The sequence below is a fragment of the Lutra lutra genome, chromosome 4 (genome assembly GCF_902655055.1).
Source record: "Lutra lutra chromosome 4, mLutLut1.2, whole genome shotgun sequence".
Taxonomy (NCBI): domain Eukaryota; kingdom Metazoa; phylum Chordata; class Mammalia; order Carnivora; family Mustelidae; genus Lutra; species Lutra lutra.
This window is the reverse complement of record NC_062281.1, coordinates 26716486-26740207: the sequence shown is the minus strand read 5'-3', so window position 1 is coordinate 26740207 and position 23722 is coordinate 26716486. Positions and strand designations below refer to the sequence as shown.

Genomic DNA, 23722 nt, shown 5'->3' with positions numbered 1-23722 from the left:
GAGCTCAGCTACCTTGGAGCAATGGGTTCATCTTGTGTACTTACTTGTGAATCTGGAGTGACTTCTGACAAAGAACTCTAATACTTAGGGTTCAGCCAGATTACCTGTAAAATACTTCTGGCAGAGTCACTACAAAGGTAATCACTGTCTTCCCTTTCAAGGAAGAGGGTTTTTTTTTTTTTTTTTTTTTTTTTTTTAAGATTTTATTTATTTATTTGAGAGAGAGACAGTGAGAGAGAGCATGAGCTAGGAGAAGGTCAGAGGGAGAAGCAGACTCCCCATGGAGCTGGGAGCCCGATGTGGGACTCAATCCCGGGACTCCGGGATCATGACCTGAGCCGAAGGCAGTCGTCCAACCAACTGAGCCACCCAGGCGTCCCGGAAGAGGGTTTTGTAGAAACATATAGTTCAGCTTTGTTTTTGAAGACTCTGGCTATAACTTTGGCTTACCCCCACCTACCAAGCAGTTTAATGGAGCAGCAGATCTGTGAGAAATTAATTACAGGAAAATTTTCATAGTCACACACACATACACACTTTTTTTTTAAAACACACTTTCTCATACAATATTCTCTCACAATGACTTTATCCCCATTTCAATTACAAGTTAGTTAGGCTAGACTATTAAGTGACTTGTTCAAGACATTAGCTGGTACTTAGTAAGTCAAGACTTAAATCCAAATTCTCAGACTTGAAATTTCCAAGTCTTCATACAATGACAATTACTTATAACCAGGATCATGAAGTGATTAAATAGTAGTGACCAAGAAAGTAGGGAAGGAAAGTAGCCAATGTACAGATTAGGGTGATAAGAAAAGGAAGACAGACCTCCTAACAAGAGAAAGTTAAGACTATTGAGGAAAGTGCTCTGGAGGAAGATAGAAGGATCCCCTAGGTTAAAGACAAACAAACAATATAAAGATACTTCTTCTGGCCTAAAATCGTGACCTACAGTAAGATTCAGACTATGAAAGAATGACTGTTGAGAGCAGACAGCTTTCACATTATAAAGGAATCACCCAAGGGACTTCCATTTCTTACAGCTCCAGAGTTAACTCAAATTGAGAAGTAGCAATTAGGAACAGAAATAGAAATAGAACAAAAAGTAGAAACACGGTTAGCAAAACCAAGTCAAAACAGAGGGCTTATATTTTAACGATTGGTGTTGTGTCTTTGAAAAAGGAGAAACTGCAACTTTTCTGTAATCAGAATAACATCAGGAATCATCCTCAGCCAAAGTTATTGAAGGAGCTTTAATTTCAAGACCTTTTACGGACACAGGTTCCTTCCAAAGCTCTGTGCTTAATTTTACATTAACAACTGCATTATTCTTCTTAAAAAGGTCTCCCAAAGTTTTTGAACTTTACCGCAAAGCCTAGATCTACTTCCAAAAGCAACAAACCCATCTGGACCATTATGGAGTATAGACACACATGATCTGGATTGGCAACAGAACAAGGACCATAAAGAAAGATGGATGAAAAGGCATTAACTAAAGTTACTCCTGGCTGTAGGTTTTATCCTGGATAGCAGTGTTAATACCGAACCACTCTGTAATCATTCCTGCATCTATCACAAAATATATTCATGCGTAAGTTAATGCTTGCAACCAGCTCTTCTGGGGCTCAGTGCATTTCAAATAATTCGATTATTTGTATCTCTATTTGGTTCAGATCATCTTTATATAAAAAGGCAGCTGAATCAAAGTGGTGCCTGGGCCCTGGAATCAGATTGGGAGCTAAGATTTCTGATTCGTTATTTGCTGCATGACATTTTGTTTAACCTCCTCATGCCTCAGCTTCTGAATCTACAAAGTGAGGATTATTATGGTGCCTACACAGGATTGCTGTGAGGATGCCATATATGTGAAATCTTAGATCAATGCTTGGTGTGTTATTAAGGGCTCAAGAGCCGATATTCATTTTGTTGCTTTCTCTGCAGTCTTCTGAGGGAGTGGCCATTTTCCCTCCTGTACTCCAGTGCCTGGAGATGCAGTAGGATTGCTTAATTCCCATCATTGCTTACTCCTTCCCTCATTCTAGGCTTCAAATCACACATTATGAGAATGTGGGTCTCTTGTGGGAACTATTGATTACTCCATTCATTCCTGGACAGGTTTTAAGCTCCTGGTTTACTGTCATTCAAAATACAACTTCTGTCTTATTTGTTAGTGCTTTCAATATTTTCTTCTCTCTCTCTCTCTCTTTTTTTTTTTTTTAAGGAAAGAGAATGCATGCCTGTAATCTGATCTAGTTGGGGGTGGGGTAGGAGAGGGAGGGGCAGATGGAGTGGAGGAGAATATTAAGCAGGCTCCAAGCTCAGAGTGGAGCTCAAAGTGGGGCTCAATCTCATGAACCTGAGATCATGACCTGAGCCAAAATCAAGAGCTGGATGCTGAACTGACTGAGCCATCCAGGTGCCCCAACTTTCAATATTTTCTAATACATTCAGTCTCCCACTCTTTTATGACTATTTTATAGCTTCATCTCTCTTCTTAAAGATGTAGTGTTCCTCCTCTCAGCTAATAATCTTGTGTCCTACTTCACGGAGAACACTAAAGTAATCAAAAGAGAACTTTTTACAAGTTTCTGCCAACATGGCACAACACTGACCCCACCTACTTGCCTCTGTGCCCACATTCCCTGCTTTTCTCCTATGCTCCTTCACTTGGGGTGATCATTTGTGTTCCTAAGGTTTGTATGTTTACAGCCCCAGTACTGAAATATTATTCTTGCTTAGGCAAGAACAGCACTCTGTTAATTTGCCATCAATTTCTTCTCCTCATTAGATCATTTTCATTAGTTTATAAACATGTATTTTTCTCTTATGAAAAACAAACCCAAACAAACAAACCTTTAATCATGGGATCAAATGTCATCCATAATACTGAGACCGCTAGATTTTTATAGAGCATAAGCATGAAGCTTAATTTGGATTTTAATTTTGGAAGAGAAATAATTATAAAAGATTTGGGGGAAAACAGGGAAATTTGAAGGTGGGCTTGATGTTAAATGATTCCAGTTATAGTAATGGTATTACAATTATGCAGGGCAGGGCACCTGGGTGGCTCAGTTGGTTAAGTGTCTGCCTTTGACTCAGGTCATGATCCCGGGGTCCTGGGATCAAGTCCTGCATCCGGCTTCCTGCTCAGCAGGACCTTGCTTCTCCCTCTCCCTCTGCCTGCTGCTCCCTCTGTTTGTGCTCTCTCTCTGCCAAATAAATAAATACAATTAAAAAAAATTATGTAGGACAATGACCATAATTTTAGAAATGCCTATGAAAATATTCTGAGGAATATTTTATATATATATATATATATATATATATATATATATATCTGACATCTGCAATATACTTTCAAATGTTGTAGAAAAAATAATATAAGGACAAATATGGCAAAATTCAACAATTGTTAAATTTCAGTGGTATCTATATGAAAATCTTACCCTTTCATCTTTGGATCATATTTGAAAATTTTTATCATAAAAATTTTGAGGAGAAGAATTCTTGATCTAACCCTTCCCTCTAGCTACCACTTCACTATATAGATCTTCTCAGTGAAACCTCTCTGAAAAGTTGTCCAGATTCACTCTGCAATTCCCCTCCCATTTTCTCAAACTTTCACCCGTGGACTTCACTGAAAATGCATTTGTCATGTTCACCAATGACTTCTACATAGTTACGAATATTTGGGCCCCTCATCTGACTTAACCCTTGGACAACATTTGGGGCAGATTTACTCCTTTCTCCTTGAAATTCTTTCTTTACTTAACCTCTAGGACACCAGTCTCTACTTATTTTTCCATGTTACAGAGTTGTCTTTCTCAATATCCTTTGCTAGTTTTTATCTCCCATATTTCTAAACATTGGTGAGACCCAGGGTTTGGCTTCTTCTCAGTCTATGAGGGAGTCTATTACTCCTTTGCTTATCCCATCCAAACTCATGGGTTTCAGTAGCATCTATATGCAGAAAACCTGTAAATTGTTCTCAGCCTGGACCTTTCTCATGATTTCCAGATTGTGAATTCAGTTGGAATCTTCTCCTAGCTGGAGCCTGGAGACCATGCCACGGGAGTAGTGGGTCCTTATTCTCTCTCTGTGGTCTACTCAAGAGGAGGTTGTCTTTTGGAATAGCCTGCAGTCTGGCTATGATATAAAAGCAGTGGATGAGCTTATAAAAGAGGAGTTCTGTGAATTCTGACTGGGAAGCCAAGAATCTGCCTCTGAATTGGAGATGTTATACTAAACTGATTCCAGGAATTGGGATCTTACTAGGCAGTAACTGCTGTTGCATGTAACTTGAACAAATTAAGGAGGAGTTTATCATCAAACATTCTGGAGATCTTTAACACAAATAATCTTTGGTTCTTACAACTGCCCCTTCCTCTCCAATTTTATTGTTTTTCTCCATAAACTTATGTAAAAGGTATTAAAACACTTTCCTAATAGATTTCCTTAATTTCAGTAGTGCAAACTCAAGCTAAGGAAACCCAGATCTGTCATCCATACATGTAAATATCCAAAAGATTTTGTAACATGTAAATTTGACTATGTTTTTCCTTTGCTTAAAACATCTTAATGGGTCTCAATTGCACCTTAACATAGCATATAAGATTCTCAAACTCTGTCTGCTTCTCATTTTGTCCAGCCCTGGTCTGTTGCACAAGCAATGAGGAATGCTGTTTTCAGCTTCAGATTTCTTGAAGACAGGCCTTCTAGTTCGGTCTGTATGCAAAAGAATGAATGTAAGCTCACTTATACTGAATTCATAGGGTCTCTTTATAACTATGTAAAAGTCAGGCAATAAGCATTGTGTTACCTTGGGCACACAGCTACCTAAGTGAAATAACTACTCTATATTTCATTGGTCTCACCTGTAAATGAAAGTGATATTAACGTATTTTTCTACATGATACTTATTGAGAAGATTGAATGAGTTAATACATATAAATCACTTGGCACCATGTCTAGCCATAGTAAGAACTCAGTAAATCTAACATTTTTTTTTTAATTGCCCCTCTCTTTTACATATGAGACAGAAAGGTTAAATACCTTGTCCAGCTTGCCACAGATGGGAGTCAGTGGGGCTAAACATCTTGCCCAACTTACCACAACCACTAGGCTGTGAAGCCATGATTTGATCTTAGGGTGTTTTTTTTTCCCCCAAGTCCAGACTCTGTACCCTATGGAATGTTACAGAGTTGTTACTTATTAATATATCAATTCTAATAAATATCAATTCAGGTTCCTGAAAACACAGAAAAATGTGTGAAATAAGAACTATCTACCATCATAGGAAATGTGGCCTTCATGAATTGATTAAAAAGCAGAAAGAAGAAAGTGTTAGCTCCATATTGACTACAGTTTTAATTGAACTGGGACTCAGGAAAGAGGTATGAAAAAGCCATTCAGACCCAAAACAGATTTGTAGACAAATTAATTTTACTTGTTTGGCTTATGTTACATCCTTTGACTAGGGAGTCATCTCCACCTTTTCCACATGGTAAAATCTAGCTCATTTTCACAAATATAATATTTTTGAGAAGCTGTTGTCTATCCTTCCAGGAAAAAATAAGAAGTTATTCATGTCTGCTATATCATGGGTTTTATTTACCATTTTCATCTCATGGTGTATAATTAGTCTTAAGTTATTATTTCCCCTTACAAATAGAGTAGGAGATCCTTAACGAGAGAGCATATGTTATGTATTTTTACCTTTGCCAAACCCATCTCAGTCAGTGCTCACTAAATACTTGTTGGATTAATTTTTGTTGGGTGATAGAATAGATAATATACCAAATCTATCAATGTGTTCTTTTTTTTTTTTTAAGAGGGTGGGGTGGGGTGGGGTGTGGTCAAGGGAGAGGGAGAGAATCTTAAGCAGGCTCCATGCCCAGCATGGAGTCCAATGTGGGGCTAAACCTCCTGACCCTGAGATCACAACCTGAACCAAAATCAAGAGTCTGATGCTGAACTGACTGAGCCACCCAGGAGCCCCATCCATCGATGTGTTCTTTTTTTTTTTTTTTTTTTTAAAGATTTTATTTATTTATTTGACAGAGAGATCACAAGCAGGCAGAGAGGCAGGCAGAGAGAGGAGGAAGCAGGCTCCCTGCTGAGCAGAGACCCCCGATGCGGGGCTCGATCCCAGGACTCTGAGACCATGACCTGAGCCGAAGGCAGCGGCTTAACCCACTGAGCCACCCAGGCGCCCCCCATCGATGTGTTCTAATAAAATAATTGCTAATATTATTTTTCTTATGTTATCATTACCGAGCACACCATGCCAACCATTATTGTCACTCAAGCTAAGTTTGGTAAATTTATGAATATATGGATGAATGAGTAAAAGAAAGAGTGGAAACTAAATTCCAAAGGGCTGAGTTTTAGAGATGCCCAAAGGTAAGGTATCAGATAGCTTAATGACAGAAGAACCCTGATCCATTAATACAAACAACACTTATTTTGGGGAGTTGCAGAAACATATTGCTAAAGAAGAAAAAAATTTTGTGCAATAGACGTTAGGGGTTTTGGAAGTTTTCAATGTTATGTTATTATGTACAAAGAAAATAATAATTCTAACTCTAGCTAGGCCATATCACAGTATTTATTGAAATTTGATTCTTGTTTTTATTAACATTTCTATGGATAATGCTTGTAAATTGAATACCATGTCTTCAAAATTTGGGAATGAGTTAAATATCATAGAAATACTTATCCTGAAAATTAAATAAACCAAATTAAAGGAAAACTTCCTTGGGAAATCCCATAATTTTATTTTTAGTCCCAAAACCATACACTTTTTCCCCTTGAAGAAAATAAAAACAAGTGATGTTCACAGAATGGCAATATGATTCTGCATCATTATTGCAATTCTGGAAAAATTCAAATAAACAAAGTATGAAGTAAAGAATTTGGACTACGAGATTTGGAAGATAGATGAATCTGAGTTTACTAGCTGTGACACCTAATGTGAACCACTTTGCCTCTCTAAGCATTGCATTCTCAATATGGGAAGTGGAAATATTAATACCTTCCTAATATGATTATTGTAAGAAGTAAATGAGAGAAAAACATCATAGTACCAGGCATGCTGCCATGTACATCATAAGCACTCAACAGCATCATTTCTCTTCTCTCTCCAATTATAGCTTTTGGCACACTACTAAAAGGCTGAAAATTCTTTAAAGATATGATTTCCATTTCTAGGGTATTTGGTTTTGACTAACCAACAACTCGTGGATCCCTTGATGTTCATTAAGTCTCAGCAATTTGCATGTTGTCTTTATTCCTATTTGATTCTCTTTAGTTATTTCTTTGTACATTTGTTTGTTGTTACTTTTATGGGAAAGGCATTGTGAGATCAATAAATGGAATATGATCAAATGAAGCTGTTACAGGGAGAGGGATCAGAAAAAAAGAAAAAAAAAAGATTTCAAAACATCATAGAGTCAGTGATGATATCCTCAAAATTGTACCTGAAGAAAAAAAAACAGTAATGGCATGTTAATGTTTTTCCAAGGTCACAAGAAAATTCCCAGAACAAAGGAACCTCACTATATTATTCTCTTCATCTGTGGATCTCAACCTTTTGATTTAACTCACACACCTAGGGTAATATAGAGCATCATTAGTGATCAGGGTGGATTGTTGTAGTCATTTTGCTTCATGGGCAGAGTGGTGCTGGAGGTGGGTAGGAAAGGATAGGGTCTTAGCAGGAGAGTGGAAGGTTTTTTAGTTTTACAAAACTTACCAGATAGGTTTTATTGGTCCTTACATAGTAGGAAGAAGGCAGGGTGCCTTTTAAACTATCATGGAGTAATATCAGAAAAAAATACATATTGGATGAATAAAGAAATGTGGGATAAGGTGGCATACACAGCCTAGACCCTCATCTAAAGTTTTTCTATTAAGTTGCCAAATATTAAAAGATATAACTTGGTTTTCCTTTTACAGATGGGGGCAATGTGAATGAATGAATCCCTGGTATGTTGTTCCACCCAGGCAAGTGACATCAAGTGGTTTCAAATACCATGACGGAACACATGGGAAATTATCTTACATTATCAGAAAAAGAGAACAATATCTTTAAACAAATCTAAAGTTTCCCAGAACAAACAAAACCCAGGATTTCTTTTAGAAAGTCATGCTCAGATTCAGTTGCGATTCCAATTTTACAAGATTGGAAAAGGTTAATATTTTATACCCGCAGAACTCTGTAGCCAAGCATAATAAAACACTGAGTGCAAATTCAGAAAGGTATAGTAAAATGCATGATATAAAAACTATCCATCACCTTTGAAACCCAGTCTTTGTAGACTGATTAAAACACATGAAGAGAAAAATGTTACCTATGCATTGAGCATACCAATAATTGAACTGGGATTCCAAGGGAGCTACCAAAAGTACTTGAGTATACAATGCAGAGACGTAAAAAACCAGCCAGAAACTTAATTTGTAGGAGGGTTAATAATCCCCTAACGTCTTTTCTCTAAAACACCTGCTTGAAGGGCAATATTTAAATTCTGCCAAAACCTTCCTAAAGCTCTAAGTTCATTTTTCTCTGTTTTCTCAGTAATTTACCTTGACATTTTTAAATGATTGCCAAGCTACTGTTTATTTCAGTAAGCACACTCTCTCAAACCTGACTTATGTGTCCCTTCTTGATACTGGATTTAACTTATGATGCCTATTCTGTAACATTATATTATTTCCATGGCAACTGTCTTGGTATAATAAACAAAGGAAAATGACTTCAGCTGCTTTGTCCTGTGAAGGAGCTGGATTTGAGATTGGAAAGCTTTATCTGAAAACAGCTAAAAAACAGAAGTAATGATGAAAACAATGAAATTCATTTTATTGTATACCTTTGACTAGAGAGTGAATGCATTTACTCTGCAGAATAACCACAGTCCTACTCTCCTGACTCACCCTAAACCTGTCCCAATTAGTGCCACTGAACTTCAGGCTGATTGGCTGCTTAGCAAAATGCACTGTTCCTAATTGATAGTTCTAGTCTGTTCCAGTGTTCTTTTGTCTGTTTTCAAAGCCCTAGGTACATCTGAATATATCTTAACTAAATGCATTACCAGATGACAAATAATAAAACCATTTATTAGGACTCAACCTCTTTACTAATGGCATGCATATTTCTTGCTATTATTTTCATTACGAGGCTGAAATGGGGGAAAAAATCTATACACCAGATAGGCAAAATAAATAGACATGCAGACTTTATAAAAACATAGAATTAGAAGTAATTTTAAAATCTATTTGCCTAATGTGACAATGACCTTTCCTCCCAGTTTCAAAAGGCTTTTAGGTACTGTCGGTCTATTGCAACTTCAATTAAATCTTACCCTCTCCTGAGACATGGCATCAAAATCTAATTCAGTTACAAGTAGCAATAACATTTAATTATCTCCTCCAGTTATCTACACTGCCAAATGATAGTATTTCCTGAGAACCACAGATGTCACTGTTGTAAGCAAGAACCAGTTTAGAGATATGTACGGAATATTATCACACTGGCTTATTTAATGCTTTTATTCTTTATGGCTCATATTTACCCATAGCAAAAAAATCACTTCCAATGTAACCTGCTTCAAATAAAAATATTGTTAGTATATTCTCCTAGGGAAAATTACTTAACCTCCCTGTGCCTCAGTGTCTTTATTTAATCCTCATAAGACCATGCCAGGCATATGGTAAATACAGAGCAAATATTAGCTTTTATTATTATCTCGGGTTAAATATTTCTTATCTGGCACTGATATGTACTAGAGGCCACTCACCTTCTAATTAAGTAAAAATATAATAAGGTAAAAACCAAAATTAGTTTGTCTAATGACAAAGTGGATGAATTTCATACTTTTTAGTATGAAATTTTAACATTTAGTTTTCTTTAAAATGCTGTTCAGAGCTCTAACCATCTCCTTTTTAAAGAATGTTTCCCAAAGTGTCTAGATTAGGTTTATTAGATAAAGATGAAAGAAGAATGTGCTTGAGGTATTTCTGAACTTGGGCATATTCTCAATGAAAACAGGGAGCAATCACTTAGAGGTTGCAAAGAAAGCAAGTTCCTCTGGTACTTTTCTAATTCTTTCTGGTAGGAGACCCTCCCTTTTGCAATTGCCTTAAGTACAGGATCTTGAGACACAGATTCCAGTAAATACTTCACATTTGGCCCCTCTTCTACAACTCAACTCTCTTTAAAGAAGTCTCTATTTCTCTAAAGAAGTCCTCTATTTAATACCAAACTAACTTATCTTCTAATTTTCTAATTAGCAGGCAGATTTTTGCTAGCAACACGATTTATAGCCAGAGCATGAGGACATATAAGGGGAATAAATTGCTTTTAAGAGTCTGCAATTTTAAGTCCTCATAAAAATAATTTTTTTAAAAAATGTCCAAAGAAATTTGAGACTCTAATAACACAGAAGTTCATTTCAAAGTCTTGAGTGAATCACCATTATGGGTAGATCACAGTCTATTCTGATTAATAGGTTCATGATCATCACATAGTGAATTAACTTTATACTGTCTTATAAAGAATGAATGAGCACCTGTGATATGCCCGAGTTTATGGTAGACACACATAAGGGCCAAAGACAACTAAGACAGCCTCCATCTTCAAGGGGCTCAGAGTCATCAGATGAAACGGTATGTAGTCACTTGCCAACTACAATATAATCAAGTAAGGTCAGACACCTATCTACTAACAGGCCAGTTGGATTATAAAAGGCTCTCTGTGAAACTGTATGTTTACAAATCCCAAAAGAATCAGAAAAGTTTTAAGTTCACAGTCCTCTATGCAGTTCTGTTAAAGAGGACATGTGCATTGGTTCTTTTCATCCTTGTAGATGCTTAATTTCTATCAGGCACATTTTTTAAAAATTTTATTTATTTATTTGACAGAGAGAGATCACAAGCAGGCAGAGAGGCAGGCAGAGAGACAGGAGGAAGCAGGCTCCCTGCTGAGCAGAGAGCCCGATGCGGGACTCAATCCCAGGACTCTGAGATCATGACCTGAGCCGAAGGCAGCGGCTTAACCCACTGAGCCACCCAGGCACCCTCTATCAGGCACATTTTTTTCTGCCTTTCCATTTTGCTGGAAAAAAAAATTGTCAGCTCCTTCCTTTCTTGAACTCTGAATTTCACCACATATTGAGGAATTATTTATTTCATATACACATACAAGATTCAACATTTCCTCCCATTTTCAATTTTTTGAATTTTTTGTTTGTTTCTATCATACTTATAAGACTCCCCTTAGTAGTCTTTTCAGGTACCCTTATTGTTGGTTGAATGGTTGATTTACTTATTAAACTTGAGGGGTTATGTGTTAATACCTGCATAGCAAATGATTTATAGACTAAAAACCAGTGTGATGGCCCGGGCTGAAATAGGAGTTATAGTCTGTTATTTGTGTTAGGCCAAATACAGTACCTCTGAAGTAGTACTTTTTTCATATAAATTAAAGTTGAAAATGTAAAAAAAAAAAAAAAGGAGCTTTGGCTATTATATATTCATTTCTTTATCAACTCAACAAATTTACTGAAAGCTTTCTATGTGCTAAACACTCTGTAGATTAAAAAAGTAATTCAATACAACATTATGAAATCTAGAAAGGGAAAATGCAAGAAAAGCTCCTGAAACCTGTAGTGAGGGCATGTAACACACACTTTGAAGGTCAGGAAGGTTTCATATCAGGATGGAGAGATAAAGTGTATCTGAAGAATAAACTGGTTAGGCCAATGAGGGTAGGGGGACGAGGGTAATATTCAGAATCTATTTTAAGGAGAATGGAGAACAATGGAAGAATTTTAAGTAAGAGAATGACATCATCAATTTTGTATCATAGGAAGTTCATTCTGAATCTAATGTTTGGCTTGGGGAAGGGGGACAAGAATGGAGATTAGAGTCTGCTCGGGATGTTACAATGATTCAGGTAAGTGATGATAGATAATGATGTCTTGATTTATGGTAGGATGATAAGAATGGAAGTTCAACAGATTAAAATGCAAAGCCTCTCCAGCTACTATAGAACACTTTCAGTGTTTTTTCATTATACCTTTGTACTTACCTTCTTAGAAATAAATTATTTCCTTGTGCCAATACAAGTGAAAGATTGGTGATTTGAATGTGTTAGAACCTTAACAGGTTCTTAACATCTTAAAGTGTAGAAAGTGCTTGTTATCTTTGGTAATGGCATGTAGCATTGTGTTGCTGTATTCTAGAATGCATACAGGGGATGAGTACAGGAGACACTAAGGCCAACCTAAGAAAGGACTTAAGGCATTTCAATTTCATCCGATAGGTGATAGGAAACTAGTTAGTGATTTAAGCAGGGAACAGACATGGTGTGGTGTTTCTAAGGATAACTGGTGTCAACAGACTTTACAGTAAGCCTCCCTTTATACCCATCTTTTGGCATTGTGTGTGCTTTAGTTCAGTTCCTTCCCTTGAGTTAAGTAGGAACTTGCTTCTCATTACTCCTGTGGCTATATTTCATTATGTAAAACTTAATCTTGCTAGGACTCACTGGAGGAACTGTCCTTGTTGACATGGCAAGGAACTATAGATAGCCTATAGAAACTGAGCAAAGAACTAAAACTTTCAGTTTGACATCTGCAATGAAATGTTTACATCCAGTAACCTTGTGCATTTGAAAAAGGGTCTTGAACCTCAGGTGAGAACTCAGTCAACACCATGAATGCAGCTTTTGAGACCTTAAGAAGAGGACCAATTCAGCTGTGCCAAGACTCCCCATCCACAGAAGCCATAAGAAAGCAAGTGTGTTGTTTTAAGCTGCTAAATTTGTAATAATATGTTATTCATCAGTAAAAAACAACTATAACTAGCATTGTTACTGAAGAACATTAGATGAAATTTGGAAACAGAAAATCCATCTAGAAGAAAGAAGATAATACAGTGTAATCACACATGTAATTGTGAAGGCATGAGAACTGGAATCAGAAAGAGCTGATTTTAAGGTCTTTATCAAGTTAGGCAATTAATCTAGCTACTTTATAAAATGGGAAAATAAAACTCAAATGATTTTTAAAAGGAATTTGCGAAAGGAGAAAATATATATAGTTCAGCACACTGCCTAGCACACATTATTATCATTATGCTATTATGCTAATCTGTATGAGGACCAATGAGAGCAGGGCAAACATAAAGGTAGTGAAAACAGAAATGGTGGTAAATCTGAGCAATAGCTTTAGGTGGTAGGTCTTTGTGACTATTTCAAAATGGATAGAGAGAAAGAGAGGGGGTGGTGAAAGATGACACAATTTCTAGCTTGGATGGTTGGCTGAGAATGATTCCATAACTGAAATAAAGAGTGCAGAAGGAAGAGCTGATTTGGCTGAGGAGATAATGAGTTCTGTTTGGCATGTGAAGTCGATGTGCCTGTGGGAGGACATCCATATGGAGAGGTCCAGTGTACAGCTGGGAATGCAGACTTGGTACACAGAAGAGATCTGGGTATCTGGAAGGTTTTGGAGATGGTCTTATGTTATCCAGAAATTACATCAGTGTTCACACACACACACCATCCTGATACTCTTTCTGTAAAAACATGAGAAATTTTTTCTCTTAGAAATAAGTTATGTGCTACTTTAATAAACAGAGCCCAATATTTTAAAAACTATAGAATAGGTAAAGATTTTTTGTTTCTTTCCTTTGAGGTGAATGACTAGTAAATTCCCAAATGCAAAGGGGTTATGTAAGTTGACTAGGCTCGATTAGTCTGTTGCAAAGGTTAGCAAACTATGGCCCTAGGGCCACATTGAGCTTGTTACCTTCTTTTGTAAATAAAGTTCTACTGGAACACAGACACACCTGTTCACTCATACCTATTGTTGCTTTTAGGATACAATGGCAGTTTAGTAGTTGGGACCACAATCTATAAATCCCAAAATACTTACTGCCTGGACTTTATAGAAGAAAGTTTGCTCACCCCCAGTCTGTTCTATTAAAAAAAAAAAAAAAAAAAGGGAAAAAAAAGGGAAAAAAAAAAAGGTCAGAGTCTAAACTAGTGCATCAGTAAATAAAATAATAAAGAAAGAAATTCCACCTGGAATATCACAGCACTGGTCTAAAAATTCAAGACTTGGTTTCTGGCATAATCTTCCACTCATTACTTACAATCTTTCCAAGCAGCATTTTCTTAGCTATTAAACAGCAATAATACCATCTTGGCTTACTTTGTAAGGTCACAAGCAAAAAACTCAAAAACCAACCAACAAAAACAAACTATAAAGCATGAGCAGGTATAAGTTAGTATTATGGATTTTTACACTGTCAAATCAAATCAATGCACCCAGTCATAATTATACAAGAAAAATATAAATATACATTTGTGTATATAATTTATTAGAGCACTTTTCTATCTAATATTTTCTGTTATCTTTACAAGAAATATTTGGGTTGAGTAGAACACATATTGGCACCATTCTTTCTAGAATAGAGAAGTACAGAAAATTAATTGTAGCATCTGGAGAGCAACGCAGTTCTCTTAACTAATTTGCTTTCTACATGATTATATATCTACAATCCTGACTAACTTGGTAATGATCTTTGATATATATAATTTTAGCATAGAAGCTTGGAGATTGACATGAAATATACAGAATTTGCTCAAAGATAAATTACCTCTTCAAATGCATTTTACTCTTTTATTTTTTTGATTTTTTATATTTTTTAATGTTAAGATTGTTCTAGATTTACAGAATTGTTACAGTGATAGTACAGAGGTTCTGTATATGCTGCCCCCTCTTTCCCTTATTGTTAACATTAATCTTTAAACTAAATAACAATCAGCATATATCATCTAAAAAGTCATAAAAGTGAGAAAAATGTGAAGTATAATACAGAGTTATCATTTTTCTCATTTGACTTATGATTAAAGATAGATGTTGTTACTTGTCCAAGGTTGGATAAAAAAATCAATGACATGTAAAATTAGAAACAGAAATAGATGTGTTAAATGGGGGACTACGAGGATGAATGAATTAATGTTTTTAGATCGACTTCAAAATCTGTGGGCTTCCTAAAATGTGTGGACTCCTGCCTAAAGACAAGTCATTACGAACACTGAACTTGCTAATCTACTTTCCAAAACAGTATGTTCTTTCATTAGCTCCTTGTTTATTTGCAACATGACCTGGCATGATTTCTGGTATATTTGGAGGCTGAATACAGATATACAAGTTTTTTCTTAATTTAGAAAGATGACAATGGGAATACCAATGTTTTTTGTAATGTAAACTTCAGTAAAGAAAATCAGGTACTCACTTCTTGGCCAAAAACAGAGCAGTGTTTCTTATTTTCAAGGTAATCAATTTATATATATGTGTGTGTGTGTGTGTGTGTGTATAGATAGATATATAGATATATATAGATATATATTTGTTTGTTTTGTTTTGTTTTGCTTTTGGCCATTTAAAAAGATGACCAGATTATCCATTTCCATAGAAACACAGCTCTCCAGGATAATCACTTAAACATAGAATATCTTCACTGAAATATCATTTTATCTGCTGATTATTTTTATCTCTTCCAAAATGTAAAATGTAGTTATAGGTACATGTTTGTTTTTAAGAGAAAACTTTCATCTTGATCATTAAGTAGGAAATAAGATTATATGTATAAATACTTAGCTACTGATAACACATTACACTTTTTCATCTCCATCTCTTCTCTTTCCTCTTCTGCCGGTTGGTAAAAACCAATCCTCACATCTCTTAGCTGTCATAGTCCTTAAGATAACTGCATGTATGTTCAAGGAGAGAACTGCATGTATGAGAAAGAGACCAAGGTTTGTTGAGCAAGTGTCTTGTGTTGAGCAGTGCATTAAGGTGATTTACATGTCTTTCTTTGCTTAGGAGCGATAAGTTATCTTGCACCATAAATATGATAATCAATATTTTAAGTTGGAGAAGACTTGGTGGGAAAGAGATCTGAACAACTTCGCAAAGGTCGGCTTAAGAAAGGCTGGAGTGTAAGCATTAACTATGTGCCTGCAATGGAGGCCACCTCTTAGGGAGAAAAATCCCTGCTTCTGAGATTTATGCTCTGAGTTTCTATCAAGATTCTTCTCTTGCTTGACAAATTTCCCTGCACTTAAGTAATCACTGATAAATGGGTAGTGGTCAAAGAAGTTTCCTCTGATTAAAATAGAGGACAACATAAGGAGTTCTCTGAAGCCATGTATCAACTATAATGAAGACCAGATTTCCTCCCAACATTATTGAAACCTCCAGTCAAAGACAGCAGTGTGCTATTCTGAATGGAGAACAAGCCTGGGACTCAGAACATTGTGACAGTCATGGCTCTGCTCCTAAGTTTGTGTTTTTTATAGACAGTGTCACTTCACTGATAAAACAGTTATGCTAAATCTACTTTCACAGTGTTGATGGATTTTTGGAATAAGACTCTACATGATACAATACTTTCTAGATTGTGAAGACTATATTCTGCTGTTATAGTATTTTAATAGTTTGTTAAAATATTACCTTCAAACATAAATGTAGAAGTTACTCTGAAAAATTGTTTCAATGAAAATGTTATTTATTTCTTGTCTAATTAGCATCCAGAATTAAGATAGTTTTCACCAAATTCTACCAACAGAAAGTGAAAGACACCAACCAATTTATATACTAAAGAGAGTCAAAATTAAACATATATAAACAAAAAGTTTCTATAATTAGTTTTGATATCAGTTGCCTTATTGTCCAAAGAATCAGACACATTCTTATATAACCTATGTAAGAACCTATGTATACAAAACTTATTTTGGTAAATGTTAGTATTAGCTTTACACTTGACACAAAATTTAAAACCTCATCTATGGCTTGTTCTGGGAATGTATCCATCGTTTGCAACCTTGTGCCAGGGAAAGACCAGCTAGTTTCCAAAAAACTGAAACAGAAGTAAACTTTTGGAATACAATCTACTGATAATTTGGCCACTGTGTGTAACATAAGCTTTCTACAAAGTTGGTAATGCTAAGGGCTAAATGATGGTTTTTAAGCAAGTATGGACTAGAGAATTGTCATGAGAGATACATAAAGTGAAAAGTACAAAAAAATCTAAAAAGAAATTAAAACTGTCCAAATAAACTAGTATTGCTAAAATTGGGTCTGTTCATAAGAATGCTTACAAATAATTTGCATTTTATATGACTAAAGATTGTGAACTTTGAAAAGATAACAAAATAAATATATACATATGCATACATGGAACCAGAAATACAAAAGGAACACATTTGTTTTAAAGCATAGGCAGAGTAGGGAAGAAAAGTTTAAAGGAAACTGGAGAGGTTAAGAGTCATTATATTTGAAAGAATATTTCTCCGAATCTGGTCACTTAAATGTATACCTACAGTAGAATTTATTAAAGTCAAGAGCCTTAATTGTAAATTTCAATAAACTTGAAAGCAAGCACAGCTAATTTGAAAATGGGGAAAATATTCCCGTGGCAATAATTTGCTTTCTAAATTTGCCCATAGGGTGATTTTATTTCATCCTTCTCATTAAAGATTTAGGTACAAATAAACCTAGTCTGAAAGAAATACTTTGATGAAAAAAAAAAAAAGAAAAACGAGAGGCTTTTTTTTTCAGTCAGATTTTTCATAAATCTATTAAAATTTATTTAAGAACTAAACCTTAAAAATCTACATGCAAACAATTTCTTAATCCATGTAACTGCCTTGTATGTATTTGGTACTTTGAGAGAAAATATTATCCTTCGAGATTCACCTTCCCTTAGACCTGAGATAAAAACCATCTAATGAGGAAAAGCTGTGTTTTAGAATATGAAAAACCTCATACAAATCATGGTTATGCCACTTATAACCTTCATGATCTTGGGCAAGTTATTTAAAATCTCTAAGGCTCAGATTCTTCTGATGAAAAATGGTGGTTGTGGGGGGTAAAATAACAAGAGGATTAGAGTAAGGATTAAATGAGATAACTATACATGGGAGAACTAGTAGATCCTCATCAGTGCTAGTGTTTTATAAAATAGAATTCATTCCCTACTATAATTATTTTTATAAACTAGATTGATAGGCTGGATAGATACCAGATTCTACTCATTATGAGTTTCAATAACATCTAAATTCTGAATTCTTCCTATATTCCAGGGATTATATTAGGTCTGAAGGGCATGGCTAATTAGCTTAATCCTCATAACTAACTCATAACAATGAAGTAGGTACTACTACTGTAGCCATTTTACAGATGAGAAAAGTAAAGTTTAGAAAAACAAATTAACGCAATAACAAGCGGCCCCCATCTAAACCCAAACACTCAAAAGGCCTCCCTTGAACCACTCCCAAGGTTCTCATTAACTGGGCTTTGAAAATATGTACATCAAGCAAAAACGCAAATGGGGGCAATTCAGGGAAAGAGAGAAATTCAAAATTGGGCTATACAAAGAAAGAAAAAATACAAACAAAACAAAACAAAAATCCCAGAAAAATTGTGTTCTATATAGCTTCCTGAAAAAGATGCTCTGAGAGTGTGATTGCTCATCACCTCCCAACTTCAAGCCTCTGTGGTTGCTTGTGCTATTTCTATAAAAGCCTAGGATTTTAAAAAGAAATTTCATCTGTTATATATCATCCTGTCCATTATATAACCCACAGAGGCTGTGAAAACAATCTCATCACTATAAAATCCTTCAGACCCACATTAACCTGAAAGATCATATTTTTTTACTTGATTTGGGGATCCACAGGAATACCCACATTTTATATACTGGATAATATATTGAATAAGTCACAGAGGGCATCCTGCTCATTCTCATTTTCATCTACAGGGCATTTTGCCTCCATAGAAAAGACAAGGTCTTGAACCACAGATCAAATCTCTAACAATTTGCCTGATTTTGCAGCATATTAAACTTACACAGATTTGTGACCTATAATTACATTTACAATTAAAGTAAATTCAAATTAAATGCTTTTGAGAGTTTTAACACCTTTATGAAATAATTATAAAATGACCATTTGTATCTTGTTCTGTCATAAAAACAAGTACTGACAACCACTGAATGGCTAACGACCTGAAGAAATTTTTGCCTCCTTATTTCCTACTTTGAATAGGAAATGACTTAAGTCCTAATCAAAAGTCCTTCATTTTTCTACAGAATTTTTTTTTCTTTTTATCAGCTAAAACACTCTTTTCCAAAGGCTGGGTGGGTGGTTCCAAACTTGCAACACTTTAATTATTGCTATTCCTTAGTTCACATCATAAAATGGATTACCACCTTAATTCATCTATCATAATAGAACCATTTTTATTGATTACACATTTTGAGTCAATACATGCCTTGATAGCCTTTAAATTACCCATCATTTATTTGATACATTTTCTTTCATAGTCATCTTTCATAAATGTGAATCCTAAATTATAAAATATTCCTAAAACTTCAATCATAAGTCATGGGAAATCATCTACCAACAGAATATAAGAATATAACTTTCTGCAAGCTCTGAAATATGATTATCTATCTATCTAGCTATCATCTATCTCATATATATATATATATATATATATATATATATATATATATTTCTTATTCCCATCATCTGAAAAGAAATTTAGAAGCATGGTTGCTTAAATGGAGCAGTTGAAAAGTTAATTGGGGTACACCATATTGCCAAGTAGAAAAAAAAATTGAAATAACTAACGTGAAATAAATGAAGAAATTCAACAGATTATAAAAGAACAAGGGGTGTATAACCATGCAACTCCATGGACAGTGACTACACATACAAGCAAATGAAAGCAGCTGACCACGTACCCACACACCTTGGCAGAGGTGCACTCCACACTCGTCGGCCACCACCAAGACAGATGATCTCTGACGTCCCTTCTAGTCGATAACCTGATGAGCACGAGAAGGTCAGAGTGTCACCAACCCCAAAGTTGAACCCAATTCGGTTACCATATTGAGGAATTCCAGGGTCTTCACAAGGTTCGAGGTTATATTCTGTAAATGACATGGAGAAGAGGACAAAGAAAATGATAATATTCACTTTGAAGGGCATTTTGCTATTGTTTGCAAACTGGATGCTATTGGGCTTAGACATTTAAAAGTTGACGATATTTATAATTATGGGAACATACTAATGACACAGATACTTTTCTTCTTTTGTGAAAGATGGAGTAGCTTAATGAGTACTTTTACATATGAAATTCAATGTAGATGAGAAAATGTCACCTTCTGAGTGATAAATTGAAAATGTAGCTATTTATCTCATATTCTTTCTTCTGCTTTAGAAACATTTCCATTTCACCAATTTTGACTTATAATAATAGCATAAGAGATGCATATTTTCAAACACAAATAACATCGCAGATGAAATCATTTGCACTTTAGAAATGCATTTTACTTAATGGTTTTAATCTAAATGACAAAGGCTCTTATACCCCTCATCTAAAAGGAGTTCAATTAATCCATATTCTGAAAAACTCACGACTTCAAAGAATGGCTTATGTAAGACTGAAGTGCCCACACACTGAAAATTGTTACATGATAGATTTATACAAGAAAATTTCCCCAAGCAATGAATGAACACTATGAAAATGAACATTGAAACACCCTTCAGGGTGTAAGAGAGTACAGCTGATTAAACAACAATATTATAATTTACATGCCATCCTAAGAAGAAGTAGCTTAGGTAAAACTATTCTCAGAGCATGCGCTTACCTTGTAATTGCAATGGAGGACAAAGGGATTGTTCCATTTGGATGAGCTATTATTTTATTGTTTAAAAAATTTATTTGGATATACTTTTAACATTCTAGGTTAAAACTGATTATGCTTATATGCTACTCATTTTTTAGAAGACAAGTATTTCCATGGGAATACTAGAGTAAGAACTGAAAACAACGGTAGCTTTTGTATGATTTTATACATATATGTATATATATATATGTTATACGGAAATAAATACATATAATTATAACATAATTTTAATGTTAGCAAGTGGACATAAGATTTACTTATTGTTTCTGTATTAAGAAATAACTACTTGCCTATTACATTCATCTAGAAACCAGAACTCTGACACAAAAACTTTTTATTCACTTTGGTTGTATAAATGTTTTTTCCCCTGGAATCCAAATTATAATGTTGTGTCTAGATGAAGTTATTCTAGAATAGAGGAATAACCACATTAATTTTTCCAGATCATCTATTTCCAAATTACTAAATTAAGTTTACCTTAATCTTGGCCTGTAAAAACTATGCTTTTTCCAATACACATAAAGTTAGAATTTCACTAGGTCACATTCATTTGAGTTTAATTAAAACTTTAAAATACAGCTTTGAATTTCCATTTTAAGTTCAGTAAGCATTTTAACTAGTTTTGCCCTCTGTTACTTAGAGTAGGTTTTTAACAAATTTGTTTATTTTTTGCTTTTGTTTAAAGCTTCCCTTTAATGTACTACTATAGACAGTCTCCAAGGTATTTCAAACTTTCCTTAAAATTGGTTAACAGGTATTTATTTTGGATAACAGGTATTTTTTTTTCATCTTTTCTGTTATTTTTCTTTCTCTGTTTTGTCATACTTTAAAAACTGACCTTTTCTGGGATGCCTGGGTGGCTCGGTTGCCTGAGCATCTGCCTTTGGCTCAGGTCATGATCCCAAGTTCCTGGGATCGAGTCCCACATCGAAGAGCTGAGTAAGGAGCCTGCTTCTTTCTCTGCTCCTCGCCCTGTTTGTGCACGTGCCTGCACCAGCGCTGGCTCTCACTCTCCACCCCTCTCTCTGACAAATAAATAAAATCTTAAAAAAATAAAAAATTGGCTTTTTTTTAAACTAAAGCTTTTTAAAATTTATTTTCTTACCAGAGAATGTAATATTGAATCCTTCATATGATATTGAAAAATCAGAAATGAAGCGCAGTTGAGCTCTGAAATTTCCATAGAGACCAGCATTGATTGTTGAAGGAAGTTCAGAACCTGTAAGTCGTGCCAGAGGTTGGGTAAAACTACCATTTTCAGTGATCAGTAAATAGTCGTGATGATCTTCCAAATGGAAGGTGTGAAAGTTGAACTGCACACCTATTAAGAAAAAGAAAAAAATTAGACTCACAAAGTGTATCTGTAAAATACAGAAAGTTACCAAAGTAACTAAAACCAGGACTCTCCTTGTAATTAAATTCTCTGGAAATGAAAAGCACTTCTATAAAATATTCCAAATGTGCCATCTAATAAAATCTTTTCTATTTTTTCCCCTCTGACTTCCGTAGAAGTCACATAGCGAGTCATATTGTGGAAATGGGTTGGAAATAAAATTAAAAATCAATGCCTTAAAAGATGTCACCTGAGTTTTCTGAAAATTTCAAGGAAAATTCATATACTCTATTTATAATAACGGTGCAGCTTTCTGGCAAACATTTGACATGCTTTTTTCATTTCCTTCTGCAATCTCCTCAAATACAAAAACATTGCTTAGTAATATAACAACCAACTTTCAAAAATGCTTAATTCTAGAAGAGAAATATAAAGCAGGAATAGGGATGGACTTTTAAATAAACGTAATGATTATTTTTCAGACACTTCAACCTGGGTCTATATTGAAAATTGTGCATATAATTGTTCAGATTGCTGAAATTTCACAAAGAAAACATCTTTGCAAACAGAATCTGAATCAATAGATAAACATTACAGAGAGCAGAGCCTCTTTTTTGAAACTTTTTTATCTTTCACTAAGCCAAAGGTAACCACTTGCTCAAATTCTAGTAGCACAGGTTAATTTTTCTACCTTACGTAAATGTTTTGTAGTTTAAAAAATGGAATCATATAACATGTGCTCTGTATGGTCTGAATTTTACCCAGAATTAGGTATGTGAGATCAATCTCTGTTTTTGTGTGTGGTTGTCAGTTGTTTATTTTCAGTGATACATAGTATAGCATTTCATTTTGTGAATACACCACATTCATGTATCTGTTCAACATTAGATGATCACTCAGGTACTTTATGTTTTAGCATGAATATAGACGGTGCTGTGAGTATTCAAGTATGTCTTTTGAAGACTCTATATTTCTTTTTTGTTTTTTAAGATTGTATTTATTTATTTGACAGAGATCACAAGTAGGCAGAGAGGCAGGCAGAGAGAGAGGGGGAAGTAGGCTCCTCGCTGAGCAGAGAGCCTGATGTGGGGCTCGATCCCAGGACCCGGGGATCATAACCTGAGCTAAAGGCAGAGATTTAACCCACTGAGCCACCCAGGCACCCTGAAGACTATATATTTCTGTTGGGGAATATCTTGGAGTGGAATTACTGGGTCATGACTGATTATAGGTCATTAACATTTGTTTTAAATAGATAGTGCTTTACAAAGTGGCTGTGCCAGTTTACATTTCCATTGCAAAATCTAGTTGGTTTATATCTTTGTTAAATTTTTTAAATTTTTTTTAAATTTTTTTTCATTTGTTCCATTCTGGTGAGTTTGGTGTGGCACTGCATTGTGGTCTCCCATGAGGTGTTTTTTGTTTTGTTTTGTTTTTAAGATTTTATTTATTTATTTGAGAGAGAGAGTCTGTGAGCGAGAGAGAGCGAAAGAGAGGGGAGAGTCAGAGGGAGAAGTAGACTCTCCATTGAGTGGAGAGCCCGACATGGGGCTCAAAACCAGGTGCCCACAAACTCAGGATCATGACATGAGAATAAGGCAGACTTTTAACTGACTGAGCTAC

The 23722-nt window shown here is 35.1% G+C and overlaps 1 protein-coding gene across 5 annotated transcripts in view; it reads right to left on the bottom strand.

Annotated features, from left to right (window-relative positions):
• CSMD3 (CUB and Sushi multiple domains 3) overlaps positions 1–23722 on the bottom strand; it is a 1255873-nt gene that overhangs the window by 365388 nt on the left and 866763 nt on the right. For all 5 annotated transcript variants that reach the window (XM_047727675.1, XM_047727671.1, XM_047727673.1 and 2 more), the window contains 2 exons: positions 21872–22087; positions 19819–20007 (listed from right to left, as the gene is read on the bottom strand). In XM_047727675.1, the coding sequence (XP_047583631.1) occupies positions 19819–20007; positions 21872–22087 (405 nt within the window). The remainder of the gene's footprint in view (positions 1–19818; positions 20008–21871; positions 22088–23722) is intronic.